The sequence below is a fragment of the Mustela erminea genome, chromosome 1, assembly GCF_009829155.1.
Source record: "Mustela erminea isolate mMusErm1 chromosome 1, mMusErm1.Pri, whole genome shotgun sequence".
Classification (NCBI taxonomy): Eukaryota; Metazoa; Chordata; class Mammalia; order Carnivora; family Mustelidae; genus Mustela; species Mustela erminea.
The window spans coordinates 114,578,062-114,594,099 of NC_045614.1; the positions used below are offsets into that span (position 1 = coordinate 114,578,062).

Here is a 16,038-nt window from a genome sequence, read left to right on the forward strand (position 1 = left end):
TTCATTTGAATTCCTTAGCATGACATAGGCAATCGTTAGCACCTATTCTCAGTAATAAAGCATAAATAGAACATCATTTACTAAGGTGTCTTACAGCAGTTGCTTGGTGCTTTGCAAGAAAATATAGGATTGTGGTCAATCCCCTTCTAATGAATATTTATTTCACTAATACAAAACTTATACCCCAATGCTCTATTGCCTTGCTTTCCTGTACATGGTAACTTTTTGTTTCAGTGCCAAGTCATAGCATTATCATCTTGAAATCATTTCTTAGAAAAGCCTAATTGAGATATAACTGGCATACAATAAACTGTATTTTTTTTTAAGTATTTTTTTGACAGAGGAGAGCATGTAAGCACAGGGTGGGGTGGGGGTGTTGGCGAAGCAGAGGGCCAGGGAAAGGCAGACTCCCCGCTGAGCCCAGGAACCTAGAATCATGACCTGAGCTGAAATCAAGAGTAAGATGCTCAATTGATTGAGCCACCCAGGAGCCCCTAAACTGTACATCTTTAAAGTATACTATTTGGGGGCACCTGGCTGGCTCAGTAGGTGGAACATGTAACTCTTGATCTTGGGGTTGTGGGTTCGAACCCCACATTGGGTATAGTGATTACTTAAAAAAAAAACTTTAAAAAAAGTTTACCATTTGATGTTTTGACATATGTATACATTTATGAAACCATCATTACAAACAAAATGATAAAACCATTCACCATCAAAGGTTCTCCTGCTCCTTGGGAATCCCTCCCTCCCATCCATCCCCATCTCTCCATCACCCCTATACAGGTAAACAATGATCTGCTTTCTGTCAGTATAGATCAGTGCACATTTTCTAGAACTTTTGCATTGTCTAGTTTCTTTATATAAGAACCATACAACTTGTACTATTTTTTGCCTGGCTTCTTTCACTCAGCAATTATCTTGGAAAAAGCAAGAATCATATGATCCCCTCAATAGATGCAGAAAAAACATTTGACAAAGTACAGCATCCTTTCTTGATTAAAACTCTCCACAATGTAGGGATAGGGGGAACATACCTCAATATCATAAAAGCCATCTATGAAAAACCCACAGTGAATATCATTCTCAATGGGGAAAACTGAGAACTTTTCCCCTAAGGTCAGGAACACAGCAAGGATGTCCACTGTCACCACAGTTGTTCAACAACTTCTAGTACTAGGAGTCCTAGCCTCAGCAATCAGAAAACAAAAAGAAATAAAAGTCATCCGAACAGGCAAAGAAGTCAAACTCTCTCTTTTCACAGATGACATGATACTCTATGTGGAAAACCAAAAAGACTCCTACCCCTCCACCATCAATTGCTAGAACCCATACAGGAATTCAGCAAAGTGTCAGGATATAAAATAAATGCACAGAAATCTGTGGCACTTCTATACACTAACAATGAGACAGAAGAAAGAGAGATTAAGGAATTGAACCCATTTACAATTGCACCCCAAACCATAAGATACCTGGGAATAAACCTAACCAAAGAGATAAAGGATCTATACTCTCAAAACTGTAGAACACTCATGAAAGAACTTGAGGAAGATGCAAAGAAATGGAAAAATGTTCCATGCTCATGGATTGGAAGAACAAATATTGTTAAAATGTCCATGCTTTCCAGAGCCATTTATACATTCAATACAATCCCTATCAAAATACCATCAACAGTAGTGCCTGGGTGGCTCATTGGTTAAGCATCTGCCTTCAGCTCAGGTCATGATCCCGGGGTCCTGGGATCGAGCCCCGCATCGGGCTCTCTGCTCATCAGAGAGCCTGCTTCCCCCTCTCTCTCTGCCTGCCTCTCTGACTGCTTGTGATTTCTCTCTCTGTGTGTCAAATAAATAAATGAAATCTTTAAAAAAAAAAAAAAGGAAGAACAAATATTGTTAAAATGTCCATGCTTTCCAGAGCAATTTATACATTCAATACAATCCCTATCAAAATACCATCAACAGTAGTGCCTGGGTGGCTCATTGGTTAAGCATCTGCCTTCAGCTCAGGTCACGGTCCCAGTTTGTTGGTATGGAGCCTGACATCGGGCTTCCTGCTTGGTGGGGAGCTCCTTTTCCCTCTCCCTTTGCCCCTTCCCACAGGTCGTTCTTTCTCGCTCGCTTGCTCGCTCTCTCAAATAAATAAATAAAATCTTAAAAAAAAAAAAGTCTATTCTTTCCCCCACTGACTTGTCTTGATAAAGAAGAAAAAATGAAGGACATCCAGTCTGTAAAGGATGATTTAAAATTATTTTTATTTGCAGATGACAAAAATATCTATGTGGATAATCTGACGGAGTCAGTAAAAAATAGAAAATAAACCAACAATGAAAACTTTTAGAACCAATAGGAGAATTTAGTAAGCTTGCAGGAAACATTAATATACAAATAGATGGATTGTAATTCTATAAACTAACAGTGAATAATCAGAAATTGTTATAAAAATCAATATCACTTCTTGTATTCTTCTGGAAATCTGATAAAAGTAATATGTCATCTATATAATTTTACTCTATACTTGTTTGAGTTCCTAAAGTTTTATGTCCTGGGACACTTGCTTGTCTAGTTCTGGATATGATTCCAAATCCCAGATTATTTAATATGGTGATGCTAACACATGTCCATGAATTCTTTAATATTCTTCCTTAAGGGCAGGGGGTGAATTCCCCTCCCTTTAGGCAGGGCTATCCTTAGTGACTCATGTATAAAGAATGGAATGTGATCCAAATGAGTATGTAACTTCTGAGACAAGATCATAAAAAGCCTCAGATCCTCTTCCTTTCTTTCTCTTGGATCAGGTGCTTTAGGTAGAGCCAGTGGCCATGTTGTGAGGACACACAAGCATCCCTGGAGAAAGCCCACATGGCAGAGAGTTGAGGCCTCCTGTCATGGCCATGCTGAACTCCTCTGTCTTGGAAGTGGGTCCTCCAGCTCTCAAGCCTTCAGATGACCACAGCCCCAGCCATCCGCTTCACTGGATTCTCAAGAAAGACCCTGAACTAGAATCACTAGCTGAGCTGCCCACCATAAGATAACAAAGGTCTGTTGTTGTAAGCTATGAAGATATAGGGGAATTTGGTCATTGCAAGGGATTACAGTGTACAGAGTGGAATGTGGAGGGCAGAGGAGAAGCTGGCTCAGGGAGCTGCCTCCCACTGCCCTCCCCCAGACAGGACTTGGGACATCTGCAATAACATCCAGAGACATCTCTCTAGGGCAGTCATCCAACCCAGACCACCCTCCCACCATCCCCCTGTGTGAACAGAAGGATGGCATCTCCAGAGGATGTGGCCTCAGTACCCCAGACAAAGCAGGGTGGAGGGGGAACCCCAGAGCTATCTGCTGGGAGGCCAGGGGTGGGGCCTGGCCGGAGGTCTCCATGGCCACGGAGAACTCAGGGCCTGGGCGTGGCAGGACTAGGGGGAGATGGTGCAGCTTAGACACCTGACAGCCAGTTCCAGCCACTCCACAGGTAGGTGGCACCCTGGCAAAATGACAATTAGGCACTGATGGCGGGTTTCCCCTCTCCTGTGGACCCAGCCAGAGGGGAAAGGGACCCTCAGCCCGGCACAGGGCTGCCACAGGGGATCTCTCACACATTTGGCCACAGGTTGACCGCATCATTTCAAGGTCACCTGGGCCTTTTCCTGCCTTCAGCCTGAGCCTGGAAAGAGAAATGGTCTTCCCAGTGCTTCACGACCCAGATGCCACCTCCTGGCTGGGGACTGTCAGCACACAAGGCCTCCTTCATTCCTGGTACCACGGGTGAGGGCGGGAGGCGGCCTGGAGTCCCTCAGGTCCCCCAGTTTAGTCTAGACCAAAGTTGTCTATACTCCTTAGGGTGCAGCCCCAGAGAGATGCCCATTTTCCATCCAACATAGTGTTTATCTTTGTGTACGGTGTAAAAGAATGGTGGGGTTTCATTCTTCTACACATAGCTGTCCAATTTTCCCAGCACCATTTATTGAAGAGACTGTCTTTTTTCCACTGTATATTTTTTCCTGTGTTGTTGAAGATTAGTTGACCATAAAGTTGAGGGTCCATATGTGGGCTCTCTACTCTGTTCCGCTGGTGTGTGTATCTGTTTCAGTGCCAGTACCATGTTGTCTTGGTGATCACAGCTTTTTGTAAGGCTTGAAATCAGGCAATGTGATGCCCCCATTTTGTTTTTCTTTTTCAACATTTCCTTAGCAACTCAGGAACTCTACTGGTTCCATACAAATTGTAGAATTGTTCGCTGCAGCTCTTTGAAAAATGCCAGTGGAATTTTGATCAGAATGGCATTGAAAGTATAGATTGCTCTAGGCAGTATAGACATTTTAACAATGTTTATTCTTCCGATCCATGAGCATAGAATGGTCTTCCATCTTTTTGTGTCTTCTTCAGTTTCTTTCATGAGTGAACATTCTTTAGTTCCTTGAGTACAAATCCTTTACCTCTTTGGTTAGGTTTATTCCCAGGTATCTTATGGTTCTTGGTGCAATAGTAAATGGAATTGATTCTCTAATTTCCCTTTCTGTATTTTCATTGTTAGTGTATAAGAAAGCAACTAATTTCTGTACATTGACTTTGTTTCCTGCCACATTACTGAATTACTGTAAGAGTTCTACTAGTTTGTGGGTGGAGTCTTTTGGGTTTTCCATATAAAGTATTATGTCATCTGCGAAGGAGAGAGATTGACTTCTTCTTTGCCAATTTGAATACCTTTTATTTCTCTTTGTTGTCTGATTGCTGTTGCTAGGACTTCTAACACTATGTTGAACAAGAGTGGTGAGAGTGGGCATCCTTGTTGTGTTCCTGATCTCAAAGGGAAGGCTGTCAGCTTTTCCACATTGATAAGGATGTTCCCTGTGGGTTTTTCATAGATAGATTTTATGAAGTTGAAGAATGTTCCCTCTATTCCTATACTTTGAAGCGTTTTAATCAGGAACAGATGCTGTGTCTTGTCAAATGCTTTTTCTGTATCAATTGAGAGGACCATGTGGTTCTTCTCTCTTCTCTTATTGATTTGTTTTATCACATCGGTTGATTTGTGAATGTTGAATCACCCTTGCAACCCAGGGATAAATCCCACCTGGTTATGGTGGATAATCTTTTTAATGTACCATTGGATCCTATTAGCTAGGATCTTGTTGAGAATCTTAGCATCCATATTCATCAGTGATATTGGCCTGAAATTCTTCTTTTTGGTGGGGTCTTTGCCTGGTTTGGGGACACACATAACATGTCTCTGAAATGAAAACAAGTTTATGGAACAATATTCCCCTTCCAGGTATGATATTCTGATCTGATCTGATCTGTTCTATTCTACTATTGTATTTGACTCCATTGTGTTCTATTCTATTCTATCCCATTTTATTCTGGGAGACAGAGGAGGAGAGGAGAGGTGATTGTGGCTCCCCCACAATCAACTCGTAAGACTCTTCAAGAGAGAATTTCTTCTGACACAAAGAGCAGCTGCTCTGAGCGAGCCCTCCTGTGTCCCCCCCCCCCCCCCGGGTCCCAGGCTCTTGGCAGCAGAGACTATATCCTATTCATACAGTACCCTGCCCCTCAGCTCCTGGGAGAGACTTGGCATTCTCAGAACCAGCACACCTTGAAGAAGGTGCTTCAATCAAAGCCAGAAGTTCAGGGGAGGAAAGCGTAGTTCCCAGTCTGAGTTTTGCTACATCTCTGTCATTTGCATATTGAAGCCCTTCCTCCTGGGTTCACTGGCCAAGGGCTCTCAAAGGTCTTAAGTTCTTAGTTCCTATAGAGAGCATAGCACTCAGGAGACCCCAGAATCTTGGGTTCAGGGTCTGGCAGATCCCATGAGTGAATAAATGAAAGGCCTATTGTCCAGTGGTAGGAGCAGAGACTTTGGAGTCAGTGAGACCTGAGGGCAGTTCTGACTTAATCGCTCATTCACTAGCTGTGTGGTCCTGGGTAAGTCACTTGGTCTCTCTGAGCATCAGTTTCTCGCTACTTATTTTGCAGGGCTGGTGTGAGGATTAGCAAAAATGTGTAAAACTCAGGGTGTCTGGGACCTCAAAAATAACACATGCAATTATCGTTGTTAATCATAATTACAACCACATTCACTAGACCATCTCAGGACTACTCTGAATACTTCAGGTGTGCTGCTGTGACTGAGTTTTGGGGGGTGCTGGGTTACTATTGTTTTCATCCTAGACAGAAAAGAAATACTCATAAACCCCTAAGGGAGGAAGCTAGTTGTTTGTCATGAACAGCCTTCATAATAAAAGGAGAGGAGAAAAAAAAGACACACACACTCCAAAACAAACCAAGAACATGGGCCCTTGCCAAACATTCATCCTGGTTACAAAGGAGAGTTGCATTCTTGGAAAATGAACGGAACGACTCTGGTCCTGGCCAGTGTCCAGCAATCTGCAGGGAAGATGTAACCCTGGTCTCTGGGGACACTCCCAGTCCACGTGCAGAAGAAGCACGAGGTGTGTTGATAGAGAAGGACCAGGTGAACAGGAATGGTGGAGCATGAAAAGTCATGTTCATAAGACCTGGGGAGCATTCTGTCTTTCCTAGGCAGAACTTCCTCAGTGCAGGACTTAGGAAATTAGTGTTTGGGTTTAGTGTTTAAAATCTAGCACTGTCGTTTTGCTTGAATTAATTGAATAAAATCTTGTAACTAGTGAATATACTAGGGAGTTTAAATTATCCTGATTAGAAAACACATTTTCAGTGAATTAAAGACTTTGAAGGATACATCATGACTGATGAATTACTTTGCTCTAAATTCGGATTTTCCTTTATTGTCCACTAGATGGCGGGGTGGGACCAGGCTAGATACCACAAGCTCAAAGGCGCCTCTCCAGCACAGGTTTAAAGGGAGGGAATCATATTCTTGTTTGGGTTCCATCTAAGATTTTTTTTCCTTTCAGAAAATAAAGGTAGGGACGCCTGGGTGACTCAGTTGGTTAAGTGTCTGCTTTCAGCTCAGGTCATGATACCAGAGTCCTGGGGTCGAGCCTCATGTAGGGCCCCCTGCTCAGTGGAAAGCCTGCCTCTAGCCAGCTTCTCCCTCTGCCTGTCGCTCCCCCTGCTTGTGTGCCTTCTCTCTGACAAATAAATAAAATCTTAAAAAAAGAAAAGAAAAGAAAAGAAAACATGTTTAAGAAAGAAAAGAAAGGTAAACAATTTAAGTACAACTTTTTTTTTTTTTTTAAAGATTTTATTTATTTGTCAGAGACAGAGGGAGAGAGAGCACGAGCAAGTACAGGCAGACAGAGAGGCAGGCAGAAGCAGAGGGAGAAGCAGGCTCCCTGCCGAGCAAGGAGCCCGACGTGGGACTCGATCCCAGGACCCTGGGATCATGACCTGAGCCGAAGGCAGCTGCCCAACCAACTGAGCCACCCAGGCGTCCCTAAGTACAACTTTTTAAGGACCCTCTCTAACACACAAAGGAAGGTATGCCATTTCCCTGTCTGAAGCCCTAAGCGCAGTGTTTTCCTCTTATATCTGAGGAATAAACAGTTGATGGTACCAATTAGTAATGAGTGAAACTGTACCCCGAGCCACATGCTACGCTAAGAGCTTTATCTCATTTATTCATCACAGAGAGACTAAGAAGGTGTTGCTTCCATTTTGTTTAAAAAATATTATCATTTTGTTGCAAGGACATTCTTTTAAAAAAAGATTTTATTTATTTGACAGAGAGAGATACAGTGAGACCAGGGAGCTCGATGCAGGGTTTGATATCAGGACCCTGGGCTCACGACCTAAACTGAAGTGCTTAACCCACTGAGCCACCCAGGCATCCCTGCATGGATATTTTGTAAGTAAGGCCTCTAATACAGGAATTTCAAACGTGACTACATCAGCCAAATGAAGGATCTGGCTGAACATGTCTGGGGAAGCTGGCCTCCAGAAAGAGGCCACATTTGAATGCCCCGGTTTTCATTCCTGGTGGTGACAGCAGTGTGGCAGAGCTGTATGCTTCTTGCACAAAGGAGGAGGAAACATCTGGGCAAGTGAATCAGCACAAGGTCAGTCCAGAAACAAAAAGCAGCAGCTGTAGGACAGAGGAACCTATAACTATAATCACTAGAAGTAAAAGGGCTCCTTCCTTTCCAATCTGATCATGTATCCAAATGAGTCAGCCCAGGGGCCCTTTATTCAGCTTTTCCCAGGTGCCTGGCACAGTGCTGGGTGCTTTTATTATGACTTAATCCTCATTTACTCCACACAGCTGCTCGACATAGGTGTCTGGAGCATGGGAAGAAGCGCAGGCGATACCATGGAGTCAATAAGGTTATTTACTCGACCTTCCCTCCGCAGCCAACATTCTGCTTAGGGAAGTAAGGAACGAAATCAGGAAAGTTTGGGGGGACCCCACTGGGCAGAAGCCAGAGGCTCAGGTGTAGAGGTTTGCTGAATACGTTGCAAGGGAGCAGCTGGTTGGGCAGCGAAGGTGAGGCTGTCTGCCAAGAGGTGGGGGCCTATGGCTGTTTTGAGGTGGGTCCCTTAGTAAACTTGTGTGCATTCAGCTCCATGGTCACTGTGGCTCTTTGACCCTACTCAGGTTTCCATGACTCAGGCCTGTTGCCCAAAAGCAGCCTCTACAAAATGAAGGTCTTTGCCTCTACAGAACTTGCAATAAAAATCCTTCCATTGTTGGATCACACAAACTAGGCCTTGAAAAGAAAAGTCTTTTTTTCAACATGAGTAGTCAAACTTCAGAACTTGTTTGTGATCAGCCAGGATCTAAATGGAATCCGCATACATTTCTTTTTGCTTGTTTTAAAGATTTTGTTTATTTCTTTATTTAGAGAGAGAACAAGCAGGGGGAGGGGCAGAGGGAGAAGGAGAGAGAGAATCTCAAGCGGACTCCCAGCATAGTGCAGAGACAATGTGGGGCTGGACTCAGGACCCCGAGATCATAACCTGAGCCGAACCAACAGCTGGAGGCTCAACCAGCTGAGCCACCCAGGCATCTCCAAATGCATTTCTATCATGCACTGGATTCAACAGAGAAAAGTTTGTGACACATGGAGAGAAATCAAATTCATCCCAGTTGAGATCCATAATGACAGTGTCTGAAAGTGTTCCCTGCCCTACCCCAACCCCCGTGATTTATGGAAGTCATGAACAAATTGAGCACACACAACTGGGAGAGAAATTCAGTTTTGAAAGGAAATTTTCTTTAAATGTTTTATTTGTGAATTTATTTACTCAAATTCAACTACTTCCTGGGTGCCTGTGTGGCTCAATCGTCAGGCATCTGCCTTCAGCTCAGGTCATGATCCTAGGGTCCTGGGACCGAATCCTGCTCAGGAGGAAGTCTACTTCTCCCTCTCCCACTCCCCCTGCTTGTGTTTGCTCTCTAGCTGTGTCTCTCTCTGTCAAAAAAATAAATAAAATCTTCAAAAAACCAAAAAACCAAATTCAACTACTTTCTTTTACAAAACTGGGTTAAATTAGGACTTCATAATTTTACCAAAGTCAGATCATGGCATTTTTCTGCTTAAAACCCTGTAATGTCTCCCCACTTCCCTAGAGCCAAGGTTCTCCCAAGGCCTGCAGAGCCCTACATACTCTCGTTACTCCAGATTTCTCTTGCTAACCTCATCTGGTTTCTTCCTTGCCTTTTAATTTTTTTTTTTAAAGAATTTATTTATTTGAGAAAGAGAGCATGAGGGCAAGGGAGAGGCGGAGGGAGAGAAAGGAGAGAGAGAGAGAGCGCAGCAGACTCCCGAGGCGAATCTCCCTCCCAGGACCCCGAGATTATGACCTGATCTGAAAACAGAGGCTTAACAGACAGCCACCCAAGTGCCCCTCTTCCTTTCTTTTTGAACCCATCAGTTCTACAACTAAGAATAGATTACTCTTTACAGCTCTTGGAAATCCCTCCCTTCTGTTTTCTACATCAAGAGTTAGCAAATACAGCCTATAGCCCATTTTTGTATGGCTCACAAGCTAAGAATGGTGTTAACATTTGTAAATGGTTGGAAAAAAATCAGAAGCATGCTATTTTATGACCATAAAATTATATGAAATTCAGACTTTGGTATCAGTAGATGATAGTGTCACATGTTATTGAACACAGCCAAGGCCATTTGAAGAGGTCCCCACCATATACTTGGAGCACAGAGGGGCATAGATGCTACCCTTTAAGATACTATTATAGGTCTTGAGTTTTTGCACTGGCTAAAACCTGTATATTCCATAAGAACAATGAGAGAAGCAGGGGTGCCTGGGTGGCTCAGTCATTAAGCATCTGCCTTCGGCTCAGGTCATGATCCTAGGACCCTAGGATCAAGCCCCACATCAGGCTCCCTGCTACGTAGGAAGCTGACTTCTCCCTCTGCACCTCTCCACCTGCTTGTGTTCTCTCTCTCACTGTGTCTCTCTCTGTCAAATAAATAAATAAATCTTAAAAGAAAGAAAGAGAGAAAAAGAGAAAGAAAGAAAGAGGCCCTTCTGCTAAACCACACATTTCTATCTAATTTGGGGTTCTGTCTCATTTTAAAATGACCACCATTTTCTCCAAGAGAAACTTGGTGTGGTGTCTCTTAGAACATATATATATTCTAAAAAATATATATACATATATTCTAATAAAAATGTATGGATATATTATCATAATAAATAAGTTATATTACATATAATGTATATTATGTAATATATATTTGATATAATAATAGGTTACATATTATATCAAATGTAATACATTGTTATATATTATAAATATATATGCATAATACATATACAATGTGTACATAATAATAAATATAATACTAATACATAGTAATAAAGTAATACTAATATTAAATGTTTTATATATTTAATAATACATGTATACAAATATGTGTGCATTTATGTCTGAAGATTATATTTAGCATAAAGTACAAAGAGGAAGTATGAATCATTAATAATCCTAATGGGGTAACCACACTAGAGATTTTTGGCATATTTACCTCAGTTTTTTTATATATACACTTACACATACATAATTTTTTCTTAGCTTAATTTGATTTCTCATTAAATACATATTTTTAAAAAGATTTTATTTATTTATTTGTCAGAAAGAGAGAGGGAGAGAGGACAAGCAGGGGGCGTGGCAGGCAGAGGGAGAAGCAGATTCTCTGATGAGCAGGAAGCCTGATGTGGGGCTTGATCCCAGGACCCTGGGATCATGACCTGAGCTGAAGGTAGACACTTAACCGACTGAGCCACCCAGATGTCCCTCTGACTCAATATTTTTATCTGGAAGAAAATAGTATTTTTCACTCCACTAGAAATCTTCACTTTAACATTATCTTTAAGGTTTAATTTTTATAATAAATTATAGAATATATAGTTATTGTAGAATATATACTTATTTAGACAACAAAGAGCATAAACAAGGAAACTCAAATTGCCATAGATCTCATGGATAGTCAAGTACAAATTAATAGTTATATATAAACATTAATATCTGATATCCAGTGACTTAGCCAAACCTCCTTCTATATCACCTGGGTCTAACTTCAAACCTTCAGCAGAATCCAGAGACCCTGCATTTACCCCAGAGCCTCAGTGAAAATCAACAGGCAGAATGGCAAGTAAGTCTCCTGGGCTAACACTCTGCAGCCGGGGCTAAACTGAGAACGTGGGTAAATTCGGCTGCTGCTCCTGAGTAAAAGGGTGAGGGCTCGTAGCATATGCAACGCAGAGGATTCCCCACATATGTAGAATCGCACTGTAAGTATTACTTTGCAGCCTGCTTTCCCCTCACACAACAACACATCATGATCCGTTCATGTCATGGTATCGTCATTCTTCTAACACATGTTTTTTAATAGTTGTGGAATATTTCATCCCCAAAATAAAACTGTAATTGATTTAGCCTCTTCCACTGGTGAACATTCAGATGTTTGTAAATTTTTACTATTTTAATAAGCATAAGCATCTTTGGGCATTATTTCCAAATATTCAATAGAGGTGGACTTGCTTGCTCAAGCTATCTGCATGCAATAAGGGTTTTGTTGCATATTTCCAAGAGTCCTTAGGGCAAGATCAAATTCTCACCTTGGTCTAGGTAGGGTATTAGCACTTAACAATAAAGCTTAGTTAACTGAATAAACAAAGCCGTTCTATCTCATTGTTATAACTTGAATTTCTTTGATAACTGAAGAGGTTAAGTATATTTTCATGTTTATTATTCATTCCTACTTCTTTGTGAACTGCCTTTGCTTATCTTTTATTTATTAATCTGCAAGGGCTCATTAGGCTTTGAGGCTACTAAACTCTTGTCATATATGATGCAAATATTTTCCTCAGTTTTTCGTTTGTCTTTTAATTTTCTATAGTGTATTGTATTATTATTGCTCCCTGGTTTAGTCCTAGAAAGAATCCCCCACACTAGGATCCCATGACCCTTTCTAAAGTATGAGAAAAAACCCTCAACAGTCTGGGCTTCTAATTATTATGTTCTGTAGCATAGTCACATTCCTCAGGGCCCTTTGCTCCTAAATACCTCAGTGTGTATTTCCTTAGAATAATCACAGTGCAGTATTGATTTTATAAATTACATTGATATAACACTTTTATCCCGCATACCTACTCCCTGTGTTTGTATAGCCCCCGAGCTAAAAATTATATACATATAAAATTATATTTTTATATATAATTATATTACATAATATATATTACATTATATATTATAAAATTATATATATATATATATAAATATATATATAAAATAAGTAATCACTACACCCAGTGTGGGGCTTGAACTCGCAACCCTGAGATCAAGAGTCACATGCTTTACCAGTTGAGCCAGCCAGGCACCCCATATATTTTTAAATAATTGAAAAAAAACTAGAAGAATATTTTGTGACATATGAAAATTATATGAAATTCAAATGTCCATGTCCAAAGTCAGTTTATTTATGTGTCACATTTTACTGGAAGATGGCCATGCCTGTTTGTTTCTGTTATCTTCTGCTGTTTTGTGCTATTGTGATAACACTTTATGGCCTGCAAAGTTTAAAATATTTACTACAAGCCCTTTTACAGAAAAGGTTTGCTGACCCCTGACTTAGGCCGGTGTTCTGTCACCATTTTCCGTATCTCTCATATTCTAACCATCCCTGAATGTTTGATTTCCATCCCAGCCTTCAGTCAAGCTGCCTCTTTAACAAATTCAGCCACAATCAGTAGTACCACAGCCTTGATCTTGTTTCCTTTTAGACCTAATGTTTTTTGACTCCTGCTGTAAGCCACGCATAATCATAGCTACTTAAGATAGAACAACGAACCAGACACACTCCTAGCCTTTTTGGTAAGTTCTTTTCCTACTAGATAAGATGAGAAAAAATTATGATATTATAAAGCAAGAAGGTGATAGTGATATTTACACAAGATTTAACATTAGCTGGAGGGACATCTAACTTAGTGAGGGATAGGGGGAAGACCCTGGCAAGGTTAGGCTGTACGGTTTGAACAGAGTTTTGAAAAAAGCAAGGGAGGGGATGGGGTGGGGGGAGGTGTGTCCAGGGCACAGAGTGGAGGAGGGAGCAGAGGCAGGAGACGTCCGCTCTCGTGGGAGTTCCCTGGTGGAACTGGGCCAACTATGGTAGGTTTATAGAATGATAGAAGTAGACAGAAGCAGATAGAAGGCCATCTAGCTCATCCCCTCCTTCTACAGATGGAACAATAAAGGCCCAGAGCCATGAAGCGATTTGTTACAGGTCTAAGGCTTTGGAAATTTAGAATGGAAATTGAGATGCCCTGGCTCTCAGTGACTTCATTATTCTTTTCCCTAAATCATGATGTTTTGGGCTTGTATTGGTGAATATGTAAAATCCTATTTGCTGGCTATTCAATGAAACACAAAATGAAACTAGTGCAATAAAATACCAAGATTCAGTAGACCACCGAATCAGAACCTCCAGCCAGTCACTTCTTGTCTCAGGTCTCGGGTTCTTTATGTGTAAACGAGCTGGGCTAGATCGTTGCTAGTATTCCTTCCCACTCTAAGACTATTCTATAAATGTATTTCTATTTCTTTCTTTTTTTAAGATTACTTATTTGTCAGAGAAAGAAAAAGAGCACAAGGTAGAGGGAGCAGGTCAAGGGAGAAGCAGGCTCCCAGGGATCAGGGAGCCTGACTCAGGACTCCATCATAGGACCCTGGGATCATGACCTGGTCTGAAGGCAGATGCCTAACAACTGACGACCCAGCCACCCCTGTATATGTATTTCTAAAATATCTTACTATGTGGCCTTTGGTGTAATCACACCTGGCTTTTCATTTCCTTCTGCAAGCAATGACAACAAAGCTTCTAAGGCTTTGTATTCATCACATCCTCCATGAACTAACTAGCTAATGTGTAACTGAAGAGGGCACCTGGATGGCAAGGAGAGGGGAATCAGTGTGGGCTGGAGATGTCCCGGAGCAGGGGCGATCTGAACCAACCTCTGGAAGAGGTGAGGGCTTGGCCAGGAAGGCAGTAGGGTGTTCCATGAAGAAGCAAACATGAGCAGGGTGTGGGACTTCTGAAGGCCACATGCGGGCCTGGCAGGAACCATGCTGCTGGGGAGGGGGTTAGATGGGGAGCCAGGGAGGCAGGGGGGACCCTGGATGGAGGAGATCCTCGTCCTGCCAGGCTACCGCTCAGTGCAGGAGCCCAGGGGAAGGGGCAGGAGACGCTTTGGCCAGAAGGACAGGCCACTGTCCAGGAGCCAGTTTCCTTAAGCACAAAACAGGCCCTGCGGGCTCGGACTTAAGATGTTCTTGGTTCTACATCCTTATTCTGTTTTGATTAGGTGTTCTGTAATGACACAATCAATTCTCAGAACTGCAAATGGTAATACCGTGAACAGCACAGACTCGAACAATGATCCTTTGAAACCAATGGTATTTCAAGCATTAAGAAAAGGTCTGATGAACAGAAACTCTTCCCTGGTTTTAGGAGGCTCCCAGGTGATAGTGTTGCTCACTTGCTCCTTCTCTCATTGGTTCCTTCCTTTCTCCTTTTGTGTCTGACTTCCTGTCACTGTGTTGGTTGGACTTGGTCTTATGTTTCTAATTATTTTACATACCAAACTACTTCAAATGCTTTTTTGGAAGTGGGTAGGATATAAATAAATTATTAAAGTTTCTCTAGATCTATTTTCTTCAGTATCTCATTTTATTAATAATTACAAAATAGATCTTTGCAGATAGAGCCCTTTTGGACAGAAGACCAGAAGTCCTTGGTAAACCCATGTTATTAAACCTAGTTCAAGTTAATTTACATTTGCATAGCATTTTAAGGATCAAAAAAGTGGACAACAGTGCAGCTCAGTCGGTTGAGTGGCTGCCCCTGGCTCGGGTCATGATCCTGAGGTCCTGGGATAGGTCGGCATGGGGCTGCCTACTCAGTGTGGAGTCTGCTTTTCCTCTCTGGTTGCTGCTCCCACTGCTTTGTGCTCTCTTTCTCTGACAAATAAATAAAATCTTTTTTAAAAAGTGGAGATTTTCCTTGATGTGCGTTATTTTATTTGAGTCACAATCTCCACAGTGAGCTCTTCCAACCTGATCGAATTAAGTCAGAAATCATTGTGTGAGCAAGAACATGTTCTCATCCTCACTCTTGTGTCACCAGAGAGGAAAGGACTGGGAGCGGGAGGACCGTCTCAGGAAAGCTAATGGCACCTTTCTCTTCCCAGCTCCCCGGCCACCAAATGACTTCACGTGGATAGCTTGAACTTGGCCTTGGCAGGAAATCAGAAAATACCGCAAGTCAGTGCCCTTCCCCGAACCCGTGAGAGCCAGGTTTGAAGCATTTGCTGGCAGACTTCTGAAATTACGTCTCATGCTCCTAAAATGACTCAGCTGAGGTTAAACTGAAGGCTGAAAGTTCAATGCCAGTATTGTGCACCTGAAACTAACATAACACTGTATGTTGACTGTAGTGGAATTAAAATTGAAAAAAAAAAAAAAAAAAGAGGTCAACTCCATGTTCTAATGAGAGAGAACATTAGGGAAAGGGACAAGTCAAGGACAAGAGGGGAGCCAGTTTCTGGCCCCACAGCGGAGCTCTGGGACAAGGTCTGC

General features: G+C 41.9%; 1 protein-coding gene across 1 annotated transcript in view; it reads left to right on the forward strand.

The window, feature by feature from the left end:
• The window catches only part of KLHL6 (kelch like family member 6), a 68,465-nt gene extending 65,231 nt beyond the window's left edge, over window positions 1–3,234 (forward strand). Inside the window, exon 7 of the mRNA XM_032339543.1 lies at window positions 2,804–3,234. Within this exon, the coding sequence (XP_032195434.1) occupies window positions 2,804–2,946 (143 nt within the window). The 3' untranslated portion in view covers window positions 2,947–3,234. The remainder of the gene's footprint in view (window positions 1–2,803) is intronic.
• The last annotated feature ends 12,804 nt before the right edge of the window (window positions 3,235–16,038 follow it).